The following is a 22638-nucleotide window of genomic DNA, read 5'->3' as shown; positions in this document are numbered from 1 at the left end:
AAAAGACTTTAAAATATGTGCATTACAAAGATATTTTATTATCTTGGGACTGATTTCCTTAACTGAGTATGAACTTGAACTTTAGGGTACACATTTTCATTAAGAGGAAAACTGATGAAAGCCTGGAAGGAACATTCCAGCATGTAGTGGGAGATATTTCTGTTCCTTTGTATGATAGAGAAGAGGAAACATTCATAACTTCAAACATGTAAAAATTTCACATCTACTCCTCAGCTTGTCACTGTACGTGACCCTTGTACTCCAGGCAGGGAAAGAAGTAGCTTGAGAGGTTCATTCTTGTCAGTCTGAGATAGGATGTTCCTGTTTCTCTCCATTGATTATAAGGAGCTTATAAAGTGGCTATGATTGAGAAGTCATTTAGATATCTGAAGTTAGGATAGTTTAAACCCTGTTGGAACTCCAAAAATGTCCTGAGCACAGAATTTCTTCTCTATGCTACAGATTTAGTGAGATTTTGTTCCCATTTTCTGAAGCTTTCTGTGCTCCTACTAAATATATCTACTAGATATTTATATAATAATTTACAGAACACATAAATAAATGAAATAAATAAATGTCTACTAAATCAGTATGTAGGTATGAATAATGATATTCTTGACACACTGTATTTTGCTCCATTATTCTTTCCTTAACTAGATTTCTACATTTCTTCTTTAACTTTTACACTGCAAGGTCACTGAAGGTCAGTATTTTGTAACACACTAGTGAGCTAGTGGTGACTTTTTATTTAGCTTTTATACAGAACAGGATCTTTCTAAGGTTTTGTATACACAACTTTTGAAAAAAATACACAAACAAGCACACAGTAGCCATGTATTATTCTCAGTGCTGTGGAGTTAGTAACACTAATGGACTTGCCCTGGAAATGTACAGGTGTAATGCAGAATACCACTTACTCATACATGTTTTAATAGATGTGTCAAAACCAAGCATCTGCAAAATGCAAACAGATGCTGCTATATGTAGCTAGATGATAGATGTAGCTAATGTCAGCATTAATATTTCACTAAAGAAGTATATTTTCATGTTAAAGGTGGAATGGAGAAATGGACTCTGTTGGAAAACAAGAAGGCCAGTTTTCTTTTCTTTGCATAGTGTCATGGAAGCGTAGAACATTGCTACTTCTTTGAGGACTTACTTTACATCATTTAATGTTTAATGTTTAGTAGTTTTCATATAACAAAATTCAAAGTGAGATCTTAGGGAAAATGAAGGGTATATTTATTTACAGAATCGTTAAATAAACTGATTTTGCCCACTCATAATCACCTTTGTATAGATTTCATTTACTCACACCCATACTCCTACAAGCCCCAACATGTGTGTGCGCAGTGGTCTGGTGAGCATCACTTGTGTGCAGCGTGGGACTAGGCATGTCAGCTACCGAGCGTTTATCCTGGCTTTGTGGTCCTTGATTGGAAATGACAAGGTAGTTTATGGACAGATCTTTTATGCCCTTCAGGATTCATCAGCTCTTAGTCTGTCCTTTGTTTGGGGTATACAGACTATGTCTGGGCTAGCAGGAAAAGTAATGGTAGAGGTGATATGCCACAACACTGTTGTTGTCTTCCTGGCGTCAGAGTGCATGGTCATCTGCTGGCAAGTCTACACATATACAACACAGGAGCGGTGTCCCTGAAACGTGTCCTTTATTATCAAAAAAGGACATTCTTTTAACTCTTTGCTCTGATGTTTCTTCTGGTGCTTGCAGACGCACACATTTCCATTCGCTCTTAATTTGTACCAACCTTAATATTTGCATTATGAATCTCTAGAAATGTAAATTAATGAAATTAATTATAGGAAGCATTTGATGAGTAAGAATTTCAACTGATTTAATTATTTCAGCCAAACTCTGACCTAAACACTGAGTCTGGTGAGTCAGAGACATCTCCTTTGCCTGTGAAATTCTTCAGAGCAAGGAAGCCCTATCAGTAGAATGAATAGTCACAGGGTTTGTTCCAGCTACAAGATTAAAACAGTCTCAAAAGCACATTAAATACAATGAACTTCCATTCTTGTTAACTGTAGACCCCAAGTGTCCAGAGCATGCTTAAAATACCTCTTGGTACATCAGCACATTCAGCTTCAGGACACACAGGCAAAGCATTAAACCTCAATTAAGACAGCAAGTGTGCTCAAATTTTCTATTGTAGGAATGTTTTCACTGTATGTTTGCATGTAGCCGTGAACATATGTGAAAAAAGTGTGATTTTTAGGTGAATTTAGGCTTGGAAGGGGGATCAGACTCACGTTTAGCTCAATTTTGCTCATTCACTGAAGACTTTTCTCCCATTGCAGGGACTAAGTAATGGGAATGTTTAGCAATAAAGAATGATGTCCCTGCAGCGGGCAAATGAGTCAAATCCGAACGTCCAATGTGAAGATGATTCACCACTTGTGATGGATGTGATTTTGACTCCATTTCATGTTTTAGAGGAGTCAATGTTTGAAATAACATACTTTTAAATCCCATCTACAAGTGGAACAAGTGAAAAAAATAAGTGTTAAGTATTCTACCTTGCGGAATATGAATAGTCACTGTGTAAAAAGGCAATGGTTTCCCTTAAAGCATTTTCAGCAAGCAGTAACACAGTGCTTTTACAGCTTCTTACTTTCCAGTCCCAGCACGGCTGCACAAGACTCCTTTCTCCCACCAATGGTCTCTCTCTGCAGATGCTACTAGCTCTGCCCTCAGTCTCTTGATGGGAAAAAGGTCAGTGTGAATGCTGAAATGATGAAAGGAATTTTCTACAAGTTAGTTTTTAGGTTTCATTGTGGCTTTTTGCAACACTGTGATAGCATTGCTGACAGTGAACAGGGCTTTTACTGCAGGAAAAGCTTGGACCCCGGCAAGGGAATCTACTGCCAGTGGTGGGCTTTTGGAGTCAACCAAGCTGGGAGTTCGTGTTCCCTGTTACCCAATTTGTTACCTAATAAATAAGCTTTCATTTTATTCTTCAGATGAGGCAAATGACAAGTCATTTTTGTTGTCTGTTTGTCAGGAGCTAATACCGAAAATGGTGTTTTGTTTGGGATTCCAAATACATATGCTCTTAACAATAAGGACATCAAAAATCAAGGTGTCCCAGTCATTGTTATGATGACCATCTTGGTTCAGTTCTGATTCACAGTATTGGCCACAGTTTTGTGAGTCTGAATTTATATTGATTAGAAGCATAAACTCTTTGTATCCTTTCCATCCTTCATCACGGGGGTGAGTGCATGTTAAAATACTGACTTTAAAAAGGAGAGTTTTGGTTTGTTCCTTCCCACCCCCAAAAATTAATAAAAAAAAAAAGGGGGGGGGGGGAAGTGTGGCAATGTCTAGTATAGAATCTTTATATTTTTGTCTGTAAATGGTGAATGAAGATCAAAAGATTTCCATCTTGACAATGTTATACATGTGCTGTTTGTTATAAAACACCAGGTTCAGGGCAGTGTAATCAGTCTTCCATGTCTGAGTATATCAGTGTCACAGTTTTCTTAGACAATCTCACATTCTAAAGGAAACAGTCTCATTATATATATAAATATATGTATATATTCAAGTGATTTATCTAAGCAACGAAATTTTGGCATAAATAAATGTACTTCATAGCGAGACTCAGCACTTCTTTGTGACCTCTGTAAGCCCTACGAGAAACCAAGAAGGAGATATTTCTGTCATCTCTTTCATTCACATTAGTTTCCAGTTTTCAGGCTGGACTCTCTGCACTACATATTAGACAATTCTCATATGATATAATACTACAAAGTAACTTTAGAAGGATAATTAAACCCTATCAAGATGGTAAAATTATTCATTATCAAAGACAGCTTGATTTAATTTCAATTACTTAAATTTTATATGGGATACTTTAATAGTCTTTTCTTACTGTAGACAGATGTATGAGATGCTTGAATATTTTTAATGTTAATACCGCTCCAGTATCTTATATGTCCCATGCATAGCCCAGAGGACTGACTGCAGCTGAGAGTTCAGAAATCCTAAGTATATGTCTTGGGAAACCTGTTTGATTAATATTTGCATAATATCTTGAAAATACCTATCATGGGACAATGGTATTCTCTGGATACGATAAAATGGCAACAGAGGATTGACCAAGTTTGTTGGATTTTATTGTAACTACACACACTGATTACCTGTGCAATTAAGCCTGGGCAGCTTAAGTAAGAGTAAGCAAGGTAAAAGGAAAAGCCACTTGCTATGAAGGCAAGGCACAATAGAATCATTAAGGTTGGAAAAGACCTCCAAGAACATCTGATCCAACCATCACCCTACCACCAATGTCACCCACTAAACCATGTCCCTAAGCACCACGTCCAACCTTACCTTAAACAACCCCAGGGATGGTGACTCCACCACTTCCCTGGGCAACCCATTCCAATGCCTTTCTGAGAAGAAATCACTCCTAATTTCCAACCTAAACCTCTGCTGGTGCAACTTGAGGCCATTCCCTCTAGTCCTATGACTAGTTATCTGTGAGAAGAGGCCAACTGCCAACCCCCCACACCTTCCTTTCAGGCAGTTGCAGAGAGCAATGAGGTCTCCCCTGAGCCTTCTTTTCCCCAGACTAAACAACCCCAGCTCCTTCAGCCACTCCTCACAGGACTTGTGTTCCAGGCCCTTCAACAGCTTCATAGCCCTGCTCTGGACACGCTCCAGGGCCTCGATGTCCTTCTTGTATTGAGGGGCCCAAAGCTGAACACAATACTTGAGGTGCAGCCTCACCAAAGCTGAAATATACCATATATTTCAGCTATTATACATGTGTATATATATGTACATACATATCACAGAATCACAGAATTTCTAGGTTGGAAGAGACCTCAAGATCATCGAGTCCAACCTCTACCTAACGCTAACAAGTCCTCCACTAAACCATATCACTAAGCTAAACATCTAAACATCTTTTAAAGACCTCCAGGGATGGAGACTCCACCACTTCCCTGGGCAGCACGTTCCAATGACTAACAACCCTTTTGATAAAGAAGTTCTTCCTAACATCCAACCTAAAACTCCCCTGGCGCAACTTTAGCCCATTCCCCCTTGTCCTGTCACCAGGCATGTGGGAGAACAGACCAACCCCCACCTCGCTACGGCCTCCTTTAAGGTACCTGTAGAGAGCGATAAAGTCGCCCCTGAGCCTCCTCTTCTCCAGGCTGAACAAGCCCAGCTCCCTCAGCCGCTCTTCATAAGACTTGTTCTCCAGACCCCTCACCAGCTTGGTCACCCTTCTCTGGACTTGCTCGAGCACCTCCATGTCCTTCTTGTAGCAAGGGGCCCAAAACTGAACACAGTACTCGAGGTGTGTACTCACATAATATAGTATAGCATAATATAGTATAATATACCAGTACTATAAAAGATTAGTCTTAGGGCTGATAAGCAACAGTCAGGGAAGCTGTCGACCTCACATGTTCTCTGTTACAATGCTGGATGTCTCCTTCACCAGGCAGCACCCCAGGCCAGCCATCAGGAGCTACCCTGAGCTCGAGTTGGGGAGCTGCTTTTACAGGGCTGTGACTTTCAGTTGTCTGACTGACCTGCTAATACGAGTGTCTCAGGTGTGTTTCCATAAGGCTGCTGCTCTGTGAACAGCTGCACTGTTTGCTATGTGTCTACTGTTGGGTGAACAGTCTGTCGATATCCCTGAGGACGTTGTCTAGACTGTTCTTGAGCGACTGAGTGGGTCAACACAGCTGTGAATTGCTTGTGAACAGTACATTGATATCTTTAAGGACAGATTTATCAGTGTAAGTTGGTACTGGAAGCAAGTTGCATGAGCACTCTTTTGTCCTGTTGTCACATGCTATACCTAAGGAAAGGAGCATCTCACCACACTATCAAACAGCAGTATATTTTATGTTAGAGTTTGGAGAAATTAAAACCAAGGTCAGTTTGTAAAACAGACTGAGAACCTAGATATAACAGTTCTGGTGTCTGTATAAAAGAAAACTACGCAGAGTTAGTAACTCCCAGTCAAGGGGTTTTCAAACAGTCCCAGCACTCTGAGCAAAATGAAATACTTCTCGTGTCTGCTTCAGTATTTTATCTACTAACCTTCAGTGCTGGAGCTGCATTGCTCTTAATCTTGGTTTATTTTATACTGTTGGAACTTTGTTTTTAAAATTCATGACTTCAGGTTATTTCAGTGTTGTGGTTCCGCTCGAGTGGGCAGCCGAGCTCCACCACAGCCGCTCTCTCACTCCCCCTCCTCAAAGAGGAATGGGGAGAAAATATGTGAAAAGGGCTCAAGGGTTGAGATAAGGACGAGAAAATCAAGCAATAATTATTGTAACGGGCAAAACAGACTCAGCATTAAGTAGATAGTAAGATTTATTGCTCATTACTAACAAGCTAGAGAAGTGAGAAACAAAGGAAAGAAACCAAAAGCACCTTCCCCCCCCATCCGCCCTCTTCCACCTCCTCCCCCCGAGCGGCACGGGGGAATGGGGGTTATGGTCAGTCTACAGCACTTCTTCTCTGCCGCTCCTTCTCGGTCACTCTCATCCCCTGTGCTGTGGGGTCCCTCCCACGGGATGCAGTCCTTGATGAACTGATCCAGCGTGGGCTTCCCACAGGCAGCAGCTCTTCCAGAACTGCTCCAGATATGGGGCCGTACCATGGGGTCCATCCCTCAGGAGAAAACTGCTCCAACCTGGCTCCCCTATGGGCAGCAGCTCCTGCCGGGTCACCTGCTCCTGCGTGGTCTCCTCTCCACGGGCTACAGGTCCGGCCCGGAATCTGCTCCAGCAGGGGTCTTCCACAGGCGGCAGCCTCCGTTGGTTCAGGGCCACCTGCTCCACCGTGGTCTCCTCCATGGGCTGCAGCGTGGAATCCTGCTCCACCGTGGTACTCCATGGGCTGCAGGGGGACATCCTGCTTCACCATGGTCCTCACCACAGGCTGCAGGGGACTTCTGCTCCGGCACCTGGAGCACCTCTCTCCCTCCTTCTGCACCGACCTTGGCACCTGCAAGGCTGTTTTCTCACTCCTCTACTCTCCCAGCTGCTGTCTGGCGCAGCGTTTTTTTCCCTGTCTTAAATATGCTCTCACAGAGGCGCAAAACAACATCGCTTATTGGCTCAGCTCTGGAAAACAATGGGGCCCTTCCCAAACATGGGGCAGCTTCTAGATCGTTCTCACAGAAACCACCCCTATGGCCCCCTGCTACCAAAACCTTGCCACGTAAACCCACTACATTGTTTGCGTTCATACGTTTCAAAATAATCTTAAAGCAAATTAGCCAAGCTGAAATGCCCATTTGAAGACTGTGTCATATCTTACTGCATGTGAATTTTTATAATAAATTAGACTTCAAGTTCTGATCAGTCCTCAAAAATTAATTATGCTGAGGAAGTAAAAGAAAGAACTGGAATTTGTTAGTTCTAGATTTCCTATAATACTTAGTAAAATATAGGGTGTTTTTTTTGTTATTGTTTTTTTGTTTGGTTGGTTGTTTTTGTTATTTAATTGTAAAACTAGAAAGTATGCAGCTAAAAAGATACAGTGTTTATGAATAGTATGGTGATTATTATGAACTGTGTAGAAATAAAATACCACCCATCAGAAAAGAAATAAGCCACTGTGATTAAAAACAAAGTTTCTTGATAGAATAAAAGTATTTTGGGACTACTATCTTTTGCATTGAACCTTAACACACCCTTAATGTAGTAGAAGCGTAAGGTGAGCAAATGTGCTTGGTAGGCATTTTTAGAAAGAACATTGTGGATAGTCCAGTGAATATGGAAAAAATCACAGGTATTACAACAGACACAAAATTAAATTTGTGATGATAAACTTTGAAAGAGTCACTGCAGTTTTTCTTATCATGGTAATTTAAACAGCCATTTGAATTCATTTAATTTTGATTTTCAAAATCTTTTGTCAAGGCTTATGATTCAACTTTGGGATGAAGCAAAGGGACTCCTGATCCTGTAGATGTGTGTTCAGTACATTTATAAAAAGTACAGAAAAAAGCTAAACAGTGAGATAATACATTTTGTGCAAATGTGTTTACTCATTATTAAGGGATTTGAACATCTGACACACCAGGAGAGGCTGAGAAAGCTGGGACTGTTCAGCCTGGAGAGGGAAAGGCTTAGGGGAACCTTAAATATAAGTATAAATAGCTGACAGGGGTAGCAGAGAAGATGAAACCATGCACTTCCCATCAGAGCCCAGTGACAGGACCAGGACAAGATGCAATGCAGACAAAATGAAGTACAGAAAATTCAATTTAAGCATAAGAAAATACATATATATTTTTTTTTTCCTTGAGGGTGGTCAAACAGGGGACACAGCCCTGAGCAACCTGCTGTAGCTGACCCTGCTCTGAGCAGAGGGTGGGACTGGAGGGTATCCAGAGGTGCCTTTCTGCCTCAGCCATGCTCTGAGCTTGTGAAATGCTAACTACCATGAAGAACAATGAAGAATCTCATATTATTAAATGACTGGGTGATGACAGCATGGGTAAATACTGAGACTCAGTAAATCCAAATACTGCATATGAGGAAAGCCAACCGCAGCTGTATATTTACAAGAATAGGATCCAAATTAACTACTACCACTCCAAAAATAACAATAATAAGAAAATAATTTGTGATTTAATGTTGAAAGTTCTCTGTAAAGCATCTTCAATATTTAATGCCTGTCAAAAAGGCAAATAAAATCTTATTACTTAGCAGGAAAGAAAACAAAAACAAGATGTGAAGTGTCCTCTTCCTTTGTAGAAATTATTGTTTGAGCTTGTTGTAAATACTCAAAAGGAGCCTGGTAGAACTGGAAAAAAGCAGAGAAGGATGATGAGGAATATGGGATAGCTTTGTGCAAGGTGGGGCTAATAAACAAAGGTTCTTCCGCTTGCAAACAGATGACTGATGTGTGATATCATAAAGGCTTATATAATTATGAGTGTTACAGAGAAAGTGAATAAGAAGTGGTTATTTTCTCTCTATTATACACAGAGTAGCGAACATCCAACAATTTAAAAAGAGGAACAACTGAAGTATGACCTTTCTAATCCAATTAACTGTGTCATTAAATCACAGACTTTGTTGTCCCAGAACTCTTTGGAGGCCAAGTGCTTGAATGAATTGAAAATGTGATGAGATGAAGAAGTGGAGGGTAGGTTCACAGAGAAGCTAGGAGTAACCTCTGATTCAGGAAACCTCTTAAACTACTTGCTTCTGGAATGGTGTATCAGAAAACTTCACTCTAGTTTTAATGCTGACACTGACACTTTTTTCAGCACCTGCTACAGGTTGTTGTTGGAAACAGCACTTTTCTGGTTGTATCTTTGGTTTGATAAACAGGGGCATTCTCACATCTTCTCTTGGAACAGTTGGGGTTGCTGAAACTTAGGGCAAGAATGATGATTTGTTTTCTGTTTGGAAACTGACCTCCTCCTCCTTACTCAGTTTTGCTTCTTTTCTCAAAAGCAAGCTCTCAGTGATATTTTTGCCTTTCATGTCAAAAAGGCATGTATTAAATTGTGAGTGCAGTACAATGAACTGGATGACAAAGGCCATGTGGTACGTCTAGACATAAGGAAGCTGTGTGTCACTTTCTCAATGCCTTTTTGTACCAGGACATATCCTTATACCTGGCTTTGTTGAACAACAAATTAATGACTTGGAAATTTCATGGGTGAGAGACCTATATTCTTTTTTCCTAAACAAGACATTTTTTCATACAAGACTTTACAGATTTCTCATTGTTAGAGCTTCTGGGGGGCAGTCTTTTGTCTCTCTGAGGCACTGTTATGCAACGCCATGCACACTCACAAAATCATAATCTATACCACTAGCTGGTATGATTTTTTTCTTTTTTTTTTTTTTTTCTAGCAACTTTGGGTGCTCTTGCAAGCCCAGTCTTCTGGCCTGTGCTCCACTTGGATCAGTTCCCTTCAGTCATATTATAGTAGCATATTAGGATTATGCTACTCTGAGGAGACTCCTTAATTCAAATTCACATTTGGAACCTCTCGTGTGTTCTGTTGCACAAAGACACCTAACCATCACCATGTGTAACTTCTTAATCGTATGGTATACCAACTTTATTACCATACTACCAAGCTTCTCCTGGCAATGAGCATATGCATTAGAGTTTGTAGACACCACTTCTAAACTTGGATTACTTGAAGTGATTGGTGAATATCTTTGCATTACATGTACCACATCTGCAAGTCAACTTTCCTGCTACCCTCCTACCTGAGAGCTGAGCATTGGCTCCCCTCCCCTTTCCAAAACACCATAGCCAAAGTGGGGCAGTGGGGAGGGCCACAGGGCAGGCTGCTAACCCTGAAAAGCTATTTAGTTTTAGAGATTAACTGCTATATAATTATGGCTAAATAAGAAAAGGGGGTTGCTGCCAACTGAGAGCCACGCTGTGGCAAAGGGTGGCCCTCAGCCTCCAGGCTGGAGGGGTTGGATGTTTCTCTGATCTGCCATGTCCTGAGTATTTTGGATTTGCTCAGTGTCCATTTCAGGAGCTTTTTATTTGTGCTTTGGCTTTGTGTTCATTTGTTGAAAGTCATGAAATTCTCCCTTTGCTAATTCTGGCTTATAAAATTTGTGCTTTTATTCTTTCCAGGCAATCTTAAGCTTCACAGGCTGTATTGTTGTTCACAGATTATTCTAAATGTCTTTCTAATGCCTTGCAGTGCACTCCCTTTAGAGGTCAAGATGGTAAATTCCCATTTCTATTAAAAAAAATTATGCAAAAAGCCTTGCTTTTTGTCAGAATCAATTTTGTACATTAGTTATGAGTTATTGGTGATTAGCAATTATTATTTTGGAGAGATTTTCACCTTCTAAGGAATTAATAATATTTTATAAAGAGCACGTAAATATATTAGTACCCCTTAACTAGCAACAGTGTAAGTGTTTCTGTAATGTACAAATTCATTCATCCATGCCAGGCTTCTGGGGGCTGTATTTTTGCCATCCTTATTCAGGCTGAGCAATACTCTGTGACAGTTCTATTGAAATCCCCGAAACAACTTCCAGAGTTAGAATCTACTTAAACTGATTAAGATGACAGAGTCTGACCTTTAGGGTAAGATTCAAAGCCTCCTACTGGTGATAAGATTTTTTTGTGTACTTCTGTGGTGTCTTTAGTTCAATGTGCTTTGACTTGTGACATTTGTGTAGAAAAATGTTGAAGAGGAGAGTCATTTTTTGGACTAAAAGTTGTATTTGAATTTATCTTCTTTCCTTTCCTTTCCTTTCCTTTCCTTTCCTTTCCTTTCCTTTCCTTTCCTTTCCTTTCCTTTCCTTTCCTTTCCTTTCCTTTCCTTTCCTTTCCTTTCCTTTCCTTTCCTTTCCTTTCCTTTCCTTTCCTTTCCTTTCCTTTCCTTTCCTTTCCTTTCCTTTCCTTTCCTTTCCTTTCCTTTCCTTTCCTTTCCTTTCCTTTCCTTTCCTTTCCTTTCCCCTCTCCTCTCCTCTCCTCTCCTCTCCTCTCCTCTCCTCTCCTCTCCTCTCCTCTCCTCTCCTCTCCTCTCCTCTCCTCTCCTCTCCTCTCCTCTCCTCTCCTCTCCTCTCCTCTCCTCTCCTCTCCTCTCCTCTCCTCTCCTCTCCTCTCCTCTCCTCTCCTCTCCTCTCCTCTCCTCTCCTCTCCTCTCCTCTCCTCTCCTCTCCTCTCCTCTCCTCTCCTCTCCTCTCCTCTCCTCTTTCTTCAATATGAGCTTCGGTATTTTGCTAAGAACTAGAATTTTTAATGCTATTAATATATCTTTTTTTTTTTTTTTTTAATATATCTCTTTTTATACAGATGCGTCCATTCAGACTGGAATTTATTTTTATTTTATTAGTTTTGTTTTCAAAGTTGGTTGTAGTCAGTGTTATTATTGAATCAGTCTCACCTGAATTATTGACTATTCTATGGGGACAGAGAAGGAAAGCATCAGACAGGGCACTGAACATCTTGCATAAACAATTCTTGAGACAGCTGTATGCATTTTGAGCTCCCAATAGACACTTTAAATTTGCAAGAAAAGCATAATTATTACAGTTTTAGGTACTTCCACAATCTAAGCTCTCAAGACATTGAATCCCTTCTTCTTAAAGCTTTTGTTCAGATTCCCTCACTGCATAAAACCATGATCTATCTTCACCTTCTCATCCTCCTCACCACTTGAATCCTTGAAGGGTAGGCAGAACTTACGCTACAGATGCTATTGAGCTTAAAATGGATGCATTCTGGTTTGGATAAAAATGGCACACTGAGCATACAAAAAATATGGTGAATCATCTGCAAAAAGTCAAGCAAAGATGATTCTCCTGTATATCACAAAGTTTTTCTACACAGTTGTTACAAATACAGTACTGAGAATCTAAAATACCTGATGTTGGTAAAAATTTGACCTTCATTTAATAAAACACCACCCAGCTTAGTTTAGAGCACTCTACTCCTGTTTAGTGTGGTTGGAAGTTGTGCCCTTTAGTGAATCATTTACATCAAAAAGATACACAGATTTTGTTTGATTTTTACCAACCTAAAGGCAATTGTGGTAGCTTGTTGACTTAAAAAGTATTTTTTGAACTTAAAATAATTAATGTAGAACTTAAAAGGAGGCTGCTCTTTTTCATGCCTACCGTTTACTTTGCTTCGAGGATTCCACAAGGATATACTTGAAGAGAAGCAGTGAAACCTGTCCCTTTCTTCTTCCACTCATCCTCAGCAAGGGGATGCTGATCCCCTTAAGCAAAATCAGAGGTGTAGATCACTCTCACAGTCCTATGGTATCTTTGTGATACTTGTCTTTGAACTTTTTGTTAGGATTTTGATAATTTGTTCAGTCTCCTAATTCTTTCTTACAGGATTTTCTTTGAAAGAAGTATTTCAAAAGCCTCTATTGCAGTAGCAGCTTTCGCCAAGGTTGTTTCAATTTTACAGTACTCAAGCTTCAGAATCTAGTTTTCAAACTCTCTGTTGAATTGGGCTGGAAACAGACATTTGAAATGACTGCTTAGCAAAATAATTATTTTATCGCAGTGGTCTAGAATGAAAAACATGCAAATATGAATATCATGAGCTCATTTGGAGGGCACTGAGCTTTAATTAATTACCATTTATATAACAGCAAAATAACACAAATTAAAATCTGTTGTGAACACAAGTTCTCTTAAAAGAAAAAATCAACTGATCATACTGAGAGGTAAAGACACTGGAGGCTTAATAAGTTTGTTCTCTGCATGAGGAGTGCTGAATGAAAGAGGAATCGCATCAGACCTTCACAGAGTTGGCACCAAACTATTTTTGTTTCCCAAAACAACACTCTTATCTGGTGTTACAACACACTGAGCTTGAAATCTTACTCTACTAAATCACTTTGGGTGAAACAGTGAGGAAAAACAATCCTTTGCCTATCACCCTTGTGCCCAGATTTCCCTGGATGTGGCAGTTTCACTGGAGGGTTTTTTGTTGACAGTGCATCTGTATCTGGAAATTAGCATCAAGCTGAACATTTCTGTTCTTTAAAGACTTGGATGTCTTTAAGCAAAACAAACAAACAAACAAACAAAAAACACAAATGTCTGCTTTGTTGTTTTTGTTAGTTTGCTTGTTTGGTTGGTTTCTAATTCTTATCCTTTCTTGGTTAGTCTGAGCAGTATAATTCCAGAGTTAATGTACTTTATAAAGAACAGTTATAGGCCAGTATGACCCTAGGTTTTCTATGAGAATTATTTTATCTTAAGTATCTGAAATGTCAAATGTCTTTATTTTGGCTACATTTATGTAAATGTCAAGTCTTCTTGCCTATCATCAAGACAAAGATATATACTACCATCAGATATCAGTGTTGCAAATCATTTTTTTTAATTATTATTATTTTTTAACTGCTCAAATACAGACACACAGCAAAATTGCAAAACAGATGTCAGATAACTATTAACTGTCCACATCAGCTGAATGGCACAAAAGGCATTTATTTGATGCTTAATCATATATTCCGTTAGTACTGGTAAAACTTTTCCTGAGCATTCAGAACAGGTTAGCAGGGCCTTTTCTCCAGCTGTGAAGTTCTTCATTTTGGAAAGAGCAGAGGGTGGTCCACTCTCACCTACAGTAAAGCTTTTTTAGAGACTGGATGTGATATAATTCACGTGGCTCACAGATTTGCATCTACATTCAGCTGTTCCACCCAGCAGGTGGTCATAGCTTGCATGAATAAATGAGATGAACAAACAGAACTCATGTGAACAGCAGGGCATTTGTACAGAGCTCTTTAAAGACCTCTGCTGCTCTAACAACAATGAATCACACATTTTCACTTAAAACTCATAACTGGTTTTACACTGTGGTTAACCTGTAATGATAGCAGGCATATATTCACTGTCCTTAAGTTGTTTGCACCACCAATTTTGTGTTTCTGTATTGTGACAGCTGGAAACATCGAGAGTGAGGGCCAAGAAGCGGTGAGGAAAATAAAAGAAGAAACTTTGACTGGAAAAGGTAAAATACTACATCCTTTTCTTTATTCCTGTATTGTTGCTGAAGCTTCTCTTATATGAAGTCACCTTGTGTATCATTAAAGTTTTCTAGTTTTGAGAAATTAAATCTTCAATCTGACACAGGATTAAGATATTGTTGCATGTGCACAATGGTTTAATGACTGTGCAGAAAATCAGAACAGTAGTTATTTTTACTAAGGACAGAATGACAGCAGGTTAAGAGTGGGCGCGTTCTTTTTCATTGCTGGCCTTTCTTCTCATGGTGTGTATGATCCCATAAAAAGGGTGATTTTTTGAAGATGCTCCTAAAAGAACTGGGCTGCCCAGATGTACTATTTGATGCATAGCTAAGACTTTTAATCCATCAATATATATATATATTTAATAGATGGACCTTTCATATAAAGCCAAAAATCTTGTGCTTTTGTGGTTCTTTCGGGTTTGTTGTATTTTAATCTTATGAGAGATTGTATTGAGAGAGGCATAAGGAGAGCAGAGGTTCATATCTGAGAAAAGGCATATTACAAATATCTGCTGTGTGATTATAACTTACGATTTATGATGGAGGTTAGTGCATTTAATATTTTCATCTCTTGGATTCCTTGGGTGTAGTTCCTAGTAGTGTGTGATGATTCACTGCTGCCACTTTGATGTATCATTTTTGGCAAAATAATAGGGCAGTGTTGGTACTCCACCCTATTTAGGATCTTCATGGCTTCTTCTGAGATCTGATTCTGTTTTTGTGTCTCTAATAATTACTGTTATGATGATCAAAATAAGTTAATTATTGTGCAAAAAAACCCTTTCATTAAGATTTATCTTTTGACTTAAATAAATGTGCACCCATCATAGCCTCAGGATACATGTATGCTAGTTAAAAGCATCATAAATTAAGGCATAGTCAGAGGGCTCATGAGAGGAAAAAGGTAATTATTACATCATTTAAATCTTTTGCTGGAAGTTTCTCTACAGAAACCAAAAACATTTGGAATTAATTACATCACATGACCCACATGAAGTCAAGTAAACCAGGTTCTACCTTGCTTTCTCACATATCTGTGACAGCAGACCTTTCCAGCATCATAGGCTTACCTGATTGTTCTGAACAAAGCAAGCTTTAAACTTCAGTTAGAAACTTTGTCAAGATATAGCTGGCAGTTGGAGGAAAAATAAATTACATATAACGTTGACTGAAGTTGTTCCTCACCATAATTATGATGACTGAGGCTTAAGTAGTTTCAGGACCTGATAGATTTAGCCTAAAAACAAACTAGAAGGGTATAACCTTTGCAGAATGTGTCTCTGATTGGGTGATATTTATATTTGTAAGTGCATTATACCATACAAAGGACTCAAGTCCGGGAAGGAATCAAAGGTTTCAAGTCTAGAAGCAGTCCTGTGCTCTTGCTGTTCAATGAATTTGCACATCGTTGAAATATGTGTGCAGGTATTGTGCATGACTAGACTGAAAACACACCACCTTTTCAAAGGCAACAGTTCAACTTCTGTTTAGTCACTGCATTAAAACATGATCGGTTACCTTGACCGTTTCTTGTTTTTGAGCACTTTCAGTATACAGCACATGGGTTATATAGTAAAACAGGGCAAGAGACCCTGTCCTCTCCTTATTGCCTCCCTGAACAATGTGCTGCACAAACGTCACCAGAGACAGCTCTGGGAAAAGGTCAGGCTTGTTGAATGTGTGTAATTACAGTGTTTTCAAGGTGATGCCATCCTTCTGCTTCTTGGCCCACTGTCTGCCTGGGGCTCTGTCTGCTATCTAAAGGTAAGTAGTTTTACTTGACATAATTTGCACTCACTTCAGGGACAAGTGAGATTCAAAGGATGTACATAAATGGTTCCTATGAGGTAGCCAATGAGCAGTAATGTGTTAACAGCTTCAGAAGAGAACGGTGGATAATAACACAGCTATGCACATAGGTTATGCTTTTTTGCAGCAGCAACAGGGCAAGACATGAAGAGGGGGCTGGTAACATTTTTGAATAGAGAGAAGCAGGAAGCCTGGTTTCCCATACTGGAGGTATTGAAACTAGAGCCAGTGCAACAAAAATGGAAAAGCCCTGGAGAAGGAGGCAGTTGTGGCAGTTCCTCTACAAGGTGGCAATGCTAAAAACACAGAAAATCTAAGCAATGTGTCACATCACCTCTTCCTACCATCCACGCTCTCCCATGGTGCTATACCAGAAGCCTCCTTGGTTCCTCTTTCCCTAAACCTGTTGACTCAAGGGTTTTCTCAACTGCCTCCTCTAAGACAAAGCAGTTGAAGCCATCAGATATCCAGAACAGACCAGAAGTGCTGCATTATCATTATTATCAATTATCACATGGATGCTGTTTCCAAAAGGCCAAGGGCAACAGATTGCTATGTTATGAATCGTAAAGCTTTGGGGAAGCCAAAGTGATGTGGGCATTTATCTTGCTTCCATTTATTAAATTGGGAATGCGTACTGTTAATAGTAGTAATTATATGGCTGGGAAAATTGTTGATGGCTAGGAATTGCCACAGATATTCTAATTGTGTAAGTTTTGATTGTATGCATAGGGCGTGTCTGTATTAGTGCATTAGTTCAGATCAGGATAGCGCTTTTCAGACAATGTACAAATGTTGCCTGCTTGCTGAGCTCTGGTCCTCATCTGGAAGGGCACTGCAGGATGTGACCTGGATTCTTGGAACAAACTAACCTGGGCGGGAGATGAGCTGCAGCAGTAAAAGACCATCAGTGCAAACTTAAACATTTTCTGAAATAAGAGTTTCAGCAATCTAGAGAAACATGTGTATCAGGTCTCCAGCCCAAAATGAGCTCTAGAGATTCATTTTTGTCGATCCAAACTACTTGTGAATGTAGCCATAACCACAGTTACCAGCCCTGAACAAATTACATGGAGTTACAGAATTTGGACATTTCTGTGATAAACTCATCTGTTAGTGATACTAGAAAAAAAAATCTTTCCATGTACCTAGTAGAGAGTATCTCCTGACTCAGTTACCCTCAGTTTACATCTCTGCAAATGAAAGCTGTTTTTAGCCTGATGATTACAAACATACAAATGTTGGAAACTAATATATAAACATGAATGAAAGCTTTATTCATTCCAGCATGGGTTCAGCAATTAGCAAAAGTTTATGCATAAATATAACTTAGCACAGTACCAAGGAAATACTCACAACTGCAGTGTAGGAGCAGGAGTTGCAACTAGACTCAAAGACAGAAAAAATAAAAGTTAGTGAGAATATGGGGTGTAAAAGTCATATTAAGCACAGACCTCTTCAAAAGGAGAAGCCTGTGTTTAATCTCACCCAACATTTTTTGCGGCAATTCAAATAAAACCACAATTATAAAGCTAAGCACTAAATCCACAGCATTCATGAGGCTTCCATTTGAAGCTAGGTGAGAAAGGAAGAGGAGACTTTCTCACTCAGAGCCAGAGGAATGTAGAGGTTAGCATGGTGGCAACCAAATTGTGTCATTTACAGTCTGAGCCACATTAAGGCAGCGTGAGCCAAGCAGTAGGAGGAATGATATCTCCTTAAAAACACTGCAATTCACATGCATTCAACAAGCCTGGCCTTTCCCCAAAGCTTTCTCTGGAGATGTTTGCACTACATATTGCTCAGCAAGGAGAAGACAAGGTCTCTTGCTCCCTTTTGTTATATAACCTTGTATTGAGCAAGGAGATTTTCCTTGTTATCAGAGATCTGAGATCGAAGAGTTTGCCCAAAAGAGGAAGGGGTAATCTAGCCAATAGGTACCAAGCATAACTCATGGGTGGTTACTCCACTGGGGCTTATTTATATGTCATGTACCAATTTTAACAGTACATGTCACATTTTTCTTACTTATATCTGTTTGTTGTTGGCTTTCCCTTCATGAGAGAGGAAGCCAAGTGCCCAGTGTTCCCAATTTCCAAGATTTTAGATTTGTTTTTGCCCAAGAGCTTATGGTGGCATGGGCCAGGGTTGTGCAAGCTGGTTTAGGAAAAATTGTTTTATTAAAATGTGTAAAAATGTCACTCAGGATTGTTTCTTTGACGTGGCAAAGGGCATCGTTATGGAAGTGATCATCCAGTTGGTGAAAAAAAGTAGAAAATATCTGTTGTTGAGATGTATTATCAATCTGTAAGTGTGCATAAACATGTGTGATTTATGCTTGCTCATGTCACATTTGTTTTCCATGGTACAGTAGTTAGTAAAAGGGTGATGTGCTGAGTTTGTGAGTTCATCTGACAAGGATGCTCTGTCCCTTCCACCACGTTTCTGCTTTGGCATATCCTTTTCCTACCACTGCTGATGCTGAAAGACTTGTAGGAATGTTTTAATGTTATTTCTAGCAATTTCAGTACAGTTTTCATCTACATGGTTTCTTTTTTCGTGCTGTTGTGTTACTGCCACTACTTAGCATTGACAGGTCAAGGTCTGCCCTTGTTACAATTGTACTACTGAACTCCAGGCTCATGAACACTTCTTGAAAGACAGAAGTTGGCAATATGAAAGAGTAAAGAAGCCTCTATCTGATGGTGTGTTACTTTGCAGGACCCTGCAAGGGACTGTGGAGCACTTCTGTTTTGTCACATGAAGTACCTTGCCTAGGATTATTTTTTTCTTCTCATAGGCTAGTCTAGGGTTAGTTATATCAAGTATATTCAAAACATATGAAAATACTTAAATCTTGAAGAATATTTTATGTGTTAAGCTTAACCCAGGTCTGTGAGGACTGGGTCCTTAATGTGCATGAGGAACAGAACACCCCTTGCTAGAGTGCTAATATGCACTCTAGTATTAGAGTGCTAATAAAACTAATATGGAGGCTAACAGTTTCTTTGTGCTCTTTCCACGTATGTCCCCTGTGCAGTCAAGTAAGTAACTTTTTGCTCTGCAAAAGGTGCCTCCAGAGGCCTGAAGTAAAACCATCTAGGTAAATAGTTTACAAATACATTGCCATGCATTTCTCTTTGTTTTAGATTATACTTCAGTGCAAAAGCATGGTTAAATTCATTATCTGCTTGCTCCTTTCTTTTTTGTTCTCCTATTGACTTTTAACATAACGTGTTAAAATTTTCCTCTGGGTGCTTACTGATATTTGGAGCAATAGAGAATCTCCCATTTTTTGTGATTCTTCAGGCACCTTAGAAAATGAGTTGTCATGTTAATAGGGTGGCAATCCAGATATTAAGAGCAATACAAATACGGTAAAAATAAAATAAAATCAAGGTAAAGATCTTATTAATGAGATTAAGATAAAGTCTTTCAATTATAAAATGTATTCATAATGCAGGCACAAGCTCTGCCTGTTACTTTGCTAAATTCCCATTTCCATTGGAAATGCGAAACATATTTCATTAACAGGCTCAGCCACTAGGAAACATGATTTTCTCTTATTTAAATTAATTCTAATTGAAACTTAGAGACAAAGAAGTGCACAGGTGTAGCTGTAGGCAGAATAACAAAATCCTTTCAGATGTTTTGAAATGATTTTCTGACTATAAATCACCTAAGCTTTGTATGACTAATGGGACTGGAGCTCTGAGGTTAGAATTTTGCTGATTATGCTGCCTTACTGAAAGGCAAATCAGAGAAAAGGAATTTTAAAGATAAATTGCCTCTGCAAGGCCTGAAAGTACTCCCATTTCCCCCCTTCTACAGGATTCGGATCCTATTTTATGTACCTCTAGAGTCATGACGTCAAGCAGCGGCCTGATAGAGGTGCTCCTGGGTTTGACACCTGCCATAGTGTGCCATTATTTTTTCAGGCACAAGAGGTATTTGCAGGCAGGTTCTGTGAGCTATTTCCAGACCTTGTCAGTCCTCAAGAAAACTGCCAAAGAATGCTGAAAGATAAAGCCAAGAAAAGGCAATTTGTTTTCTCACTGGAATGCTTTCATATATCTTTTTCCAAGATCTACTTTATATAATCCTATCTTCCATGGGCTCTATGTAGGACGTCAGAAGTTAATTTGCTTATAACAAGTAGAGTATTTTCTGTGCAAATGCCATCAGCTTCTGCACTAGGGATCCAGCTGTCAGGAGAGCAGAGAACTTGCAACTTGAGGTAAACACTGGAAAATCGGAGCCTATATTTGAAGCACTTATGAGCTGTACATATAACCTTCCAAGTGTGAGCTGAATGTAAACAAACTACAAATGTAATGTATGAATGTAATCAAACTACAGCAGGCCGTAGTCTACCTGGGTGCGCAGGAAGTGCTGGTGTTACACTGTTGGCTCCAAATTCTTCCTGTCACAATGAAGTAAGACATTCCCTCAGACTGGTGTCATCCTTCTGGCTGCTTTTTGGCCTTGTGAGCAGCAGTGAGTGCAGTCAGCTTCATCTTGAAAGGCACAGGGACTCTGACTTGAAAAGAAACCCCCCAAAATAAGGAGCACTCAGGCGTAGGAAGCACAGGCATCACTGCAGGTGTCCTGCAAGGCTCCAGAATGAGCCCCAGGCTTCTTCCCTGGGACCTTCACACCTCTGAAGGAGTAACGCTAGTGTGCCCATGCATAACTTGTGTTTTGGGAGCTGTTTTTCAACAGCAAAGAACAGCTTTTAACAGATGTCTGATTTCGTAAACGAGTTACAAGCTCTGTTCAAGGAGAATATCCAGTGGACGGTCATGACTGATTGTGGGCCTGGAGCACCCCTCCTACGAGGAGAGGCTGAGAGAGCTGGGAATCATCATTCTGGAGGAGATAAAACTCAGGGGGACTTCTCTTTGTGTCTAAATAGCATGTGGGGGAACTAATGAGGAGAGAACTGGGCTTTTCTTCTCGGTGGTGCCCAGTGGCAGGACATGAGGCAATTGTCACAAACTGACATTCAAGAAATCCCATTTAAACATAAGAAAACTATTTTATTTTATTTTATTTTATTTTATTTTATTTTATTTTATTTTATTTTATTTTATTTTATTTTATTTTATTTTATTTTATTTTATTTTATTATTTTATTTTATTTTATTTTATTTTATTTTATTTTATTTTATTTTATTTTATTTTTGTACTCTATGGGCTACTGGATACTGACACAGGTTGCCCAGAGACGTGGTAGAGTCTCCAACCTTGAAGATCTTCAAAAGCCACCTGGACACAGCCCTGGGCAACCTGCTACAGCTGACCCTGCTCTGAGCAGAGGTTGGGACTGGAGGTACCCAGAGGTGCCTGTAGCTCTGTGACTCTATGAAATTTTAGCAGCCAGAAACACAGGAAACCTTGTCTGCTGACTACTGGCGTTTGTCCTCTTTCTTTGTGGCATAAAGCATTGCTTGTGAATCATTGCTCCTGACTACAAATGATGTAGCTTACATAGATTCGTAGTGTGCAAACTCTTCAAGGAATTCTGTTAGTTTACATTCAGTGCCCATAAGAAAGCTCCTAGGCACCAATAATGATAAGAAGAGCTATAATGTGACCATAATGCAGTCTTAGGAAAGAGGTATTTGAGAACAACTTTGGAGAAGTGTAAAAAAAACACCTTTCTAAGCAGATAAAGTACCTGTTTTATGGATAAAGAAAGAAAAGTGATGGAACATTGATTTTGAGAGCAATATTCTGTGTAAAAAGGCCTGGAAACATCGACCATGCATCTAGAAAATCTTGCTGTTATTATATATATATATTTTAATGCAGCTCATAGACTAATATATTTTATGTTAAGACTTAAATTTTAAAACTAAAGTTTCAAATAAAATTTGTTCAAGATTACATGATGCATGACGTCTCTGCCACATTTTCACATTCAGAATAGAAATTAGCATGCTCATGTAGTTCAAAACCCTTCTCAGTCTAATTAAAGGCTTGCAGGAAAAGTGTAATGCCAGTGCATTTTTATAGTCTTTTCTGCTACTTTGTGCTATAAAATCTTACTTGTAAGAAGAAGAAATCCTCCTAAGGAGATGAATAAACACTTGAATTAATCAAAACATCTAACGTGAGAATCATTAATAATGTCTAATAATCATGCCTGGATTTGGATTTTTCCTCTTAAATTGAGGCCATATTTCTCACCAATATGCTGTGAAATGTTACCCGCATCTTATTAATTTCCCCGTGATCATTTTTGGCTGTTGTTGTGGTTTAACCCGGCCGGTAGCTAAACAGCACACAGCCAATCGCTCACCTGCCCCCCTCCCTCTCTG

The 22638-nt window shown here is 39.4% G+C and overlaps 1 protein-coding gene across 1 annotated transcript in view; it reads left to right on the top strand.

Annotated features, from left to right (window-relative positions):
- The window catches only part of DHRSX (dehydrogenase/reductase X-linked), a 173745-nt gene that overhangs the window by 38188 nt on the left and 112919 nt on the right, over positions 1-22638 (top strand). Inside the window, 1 exon segment of the mRNA XM_084505905.1 lies at positions 14417-14485. Within this exon segment, the coding sequence (XP_084362031.1) occupies positions 14417-14485 (69 nt within the window).

The sequence above is a fragment of the Aythya ferina genome, assembly GCF_964211825.1.
Source record: "Aythya ferina genome assembly, chromosome: 1".
Classification (NCBI taxonomy): domain Eukaryota; kingdom Metazoa; phylum Chordata; class Aves; order Anseriformes; family Anatidae; genus Aythya; species Aythya ferina.
The sequence above is the reverse complement of the archived record's forward strand: the minus strand, read 5'-3'. Positions and strand labels throughout refer to the sequence as shown.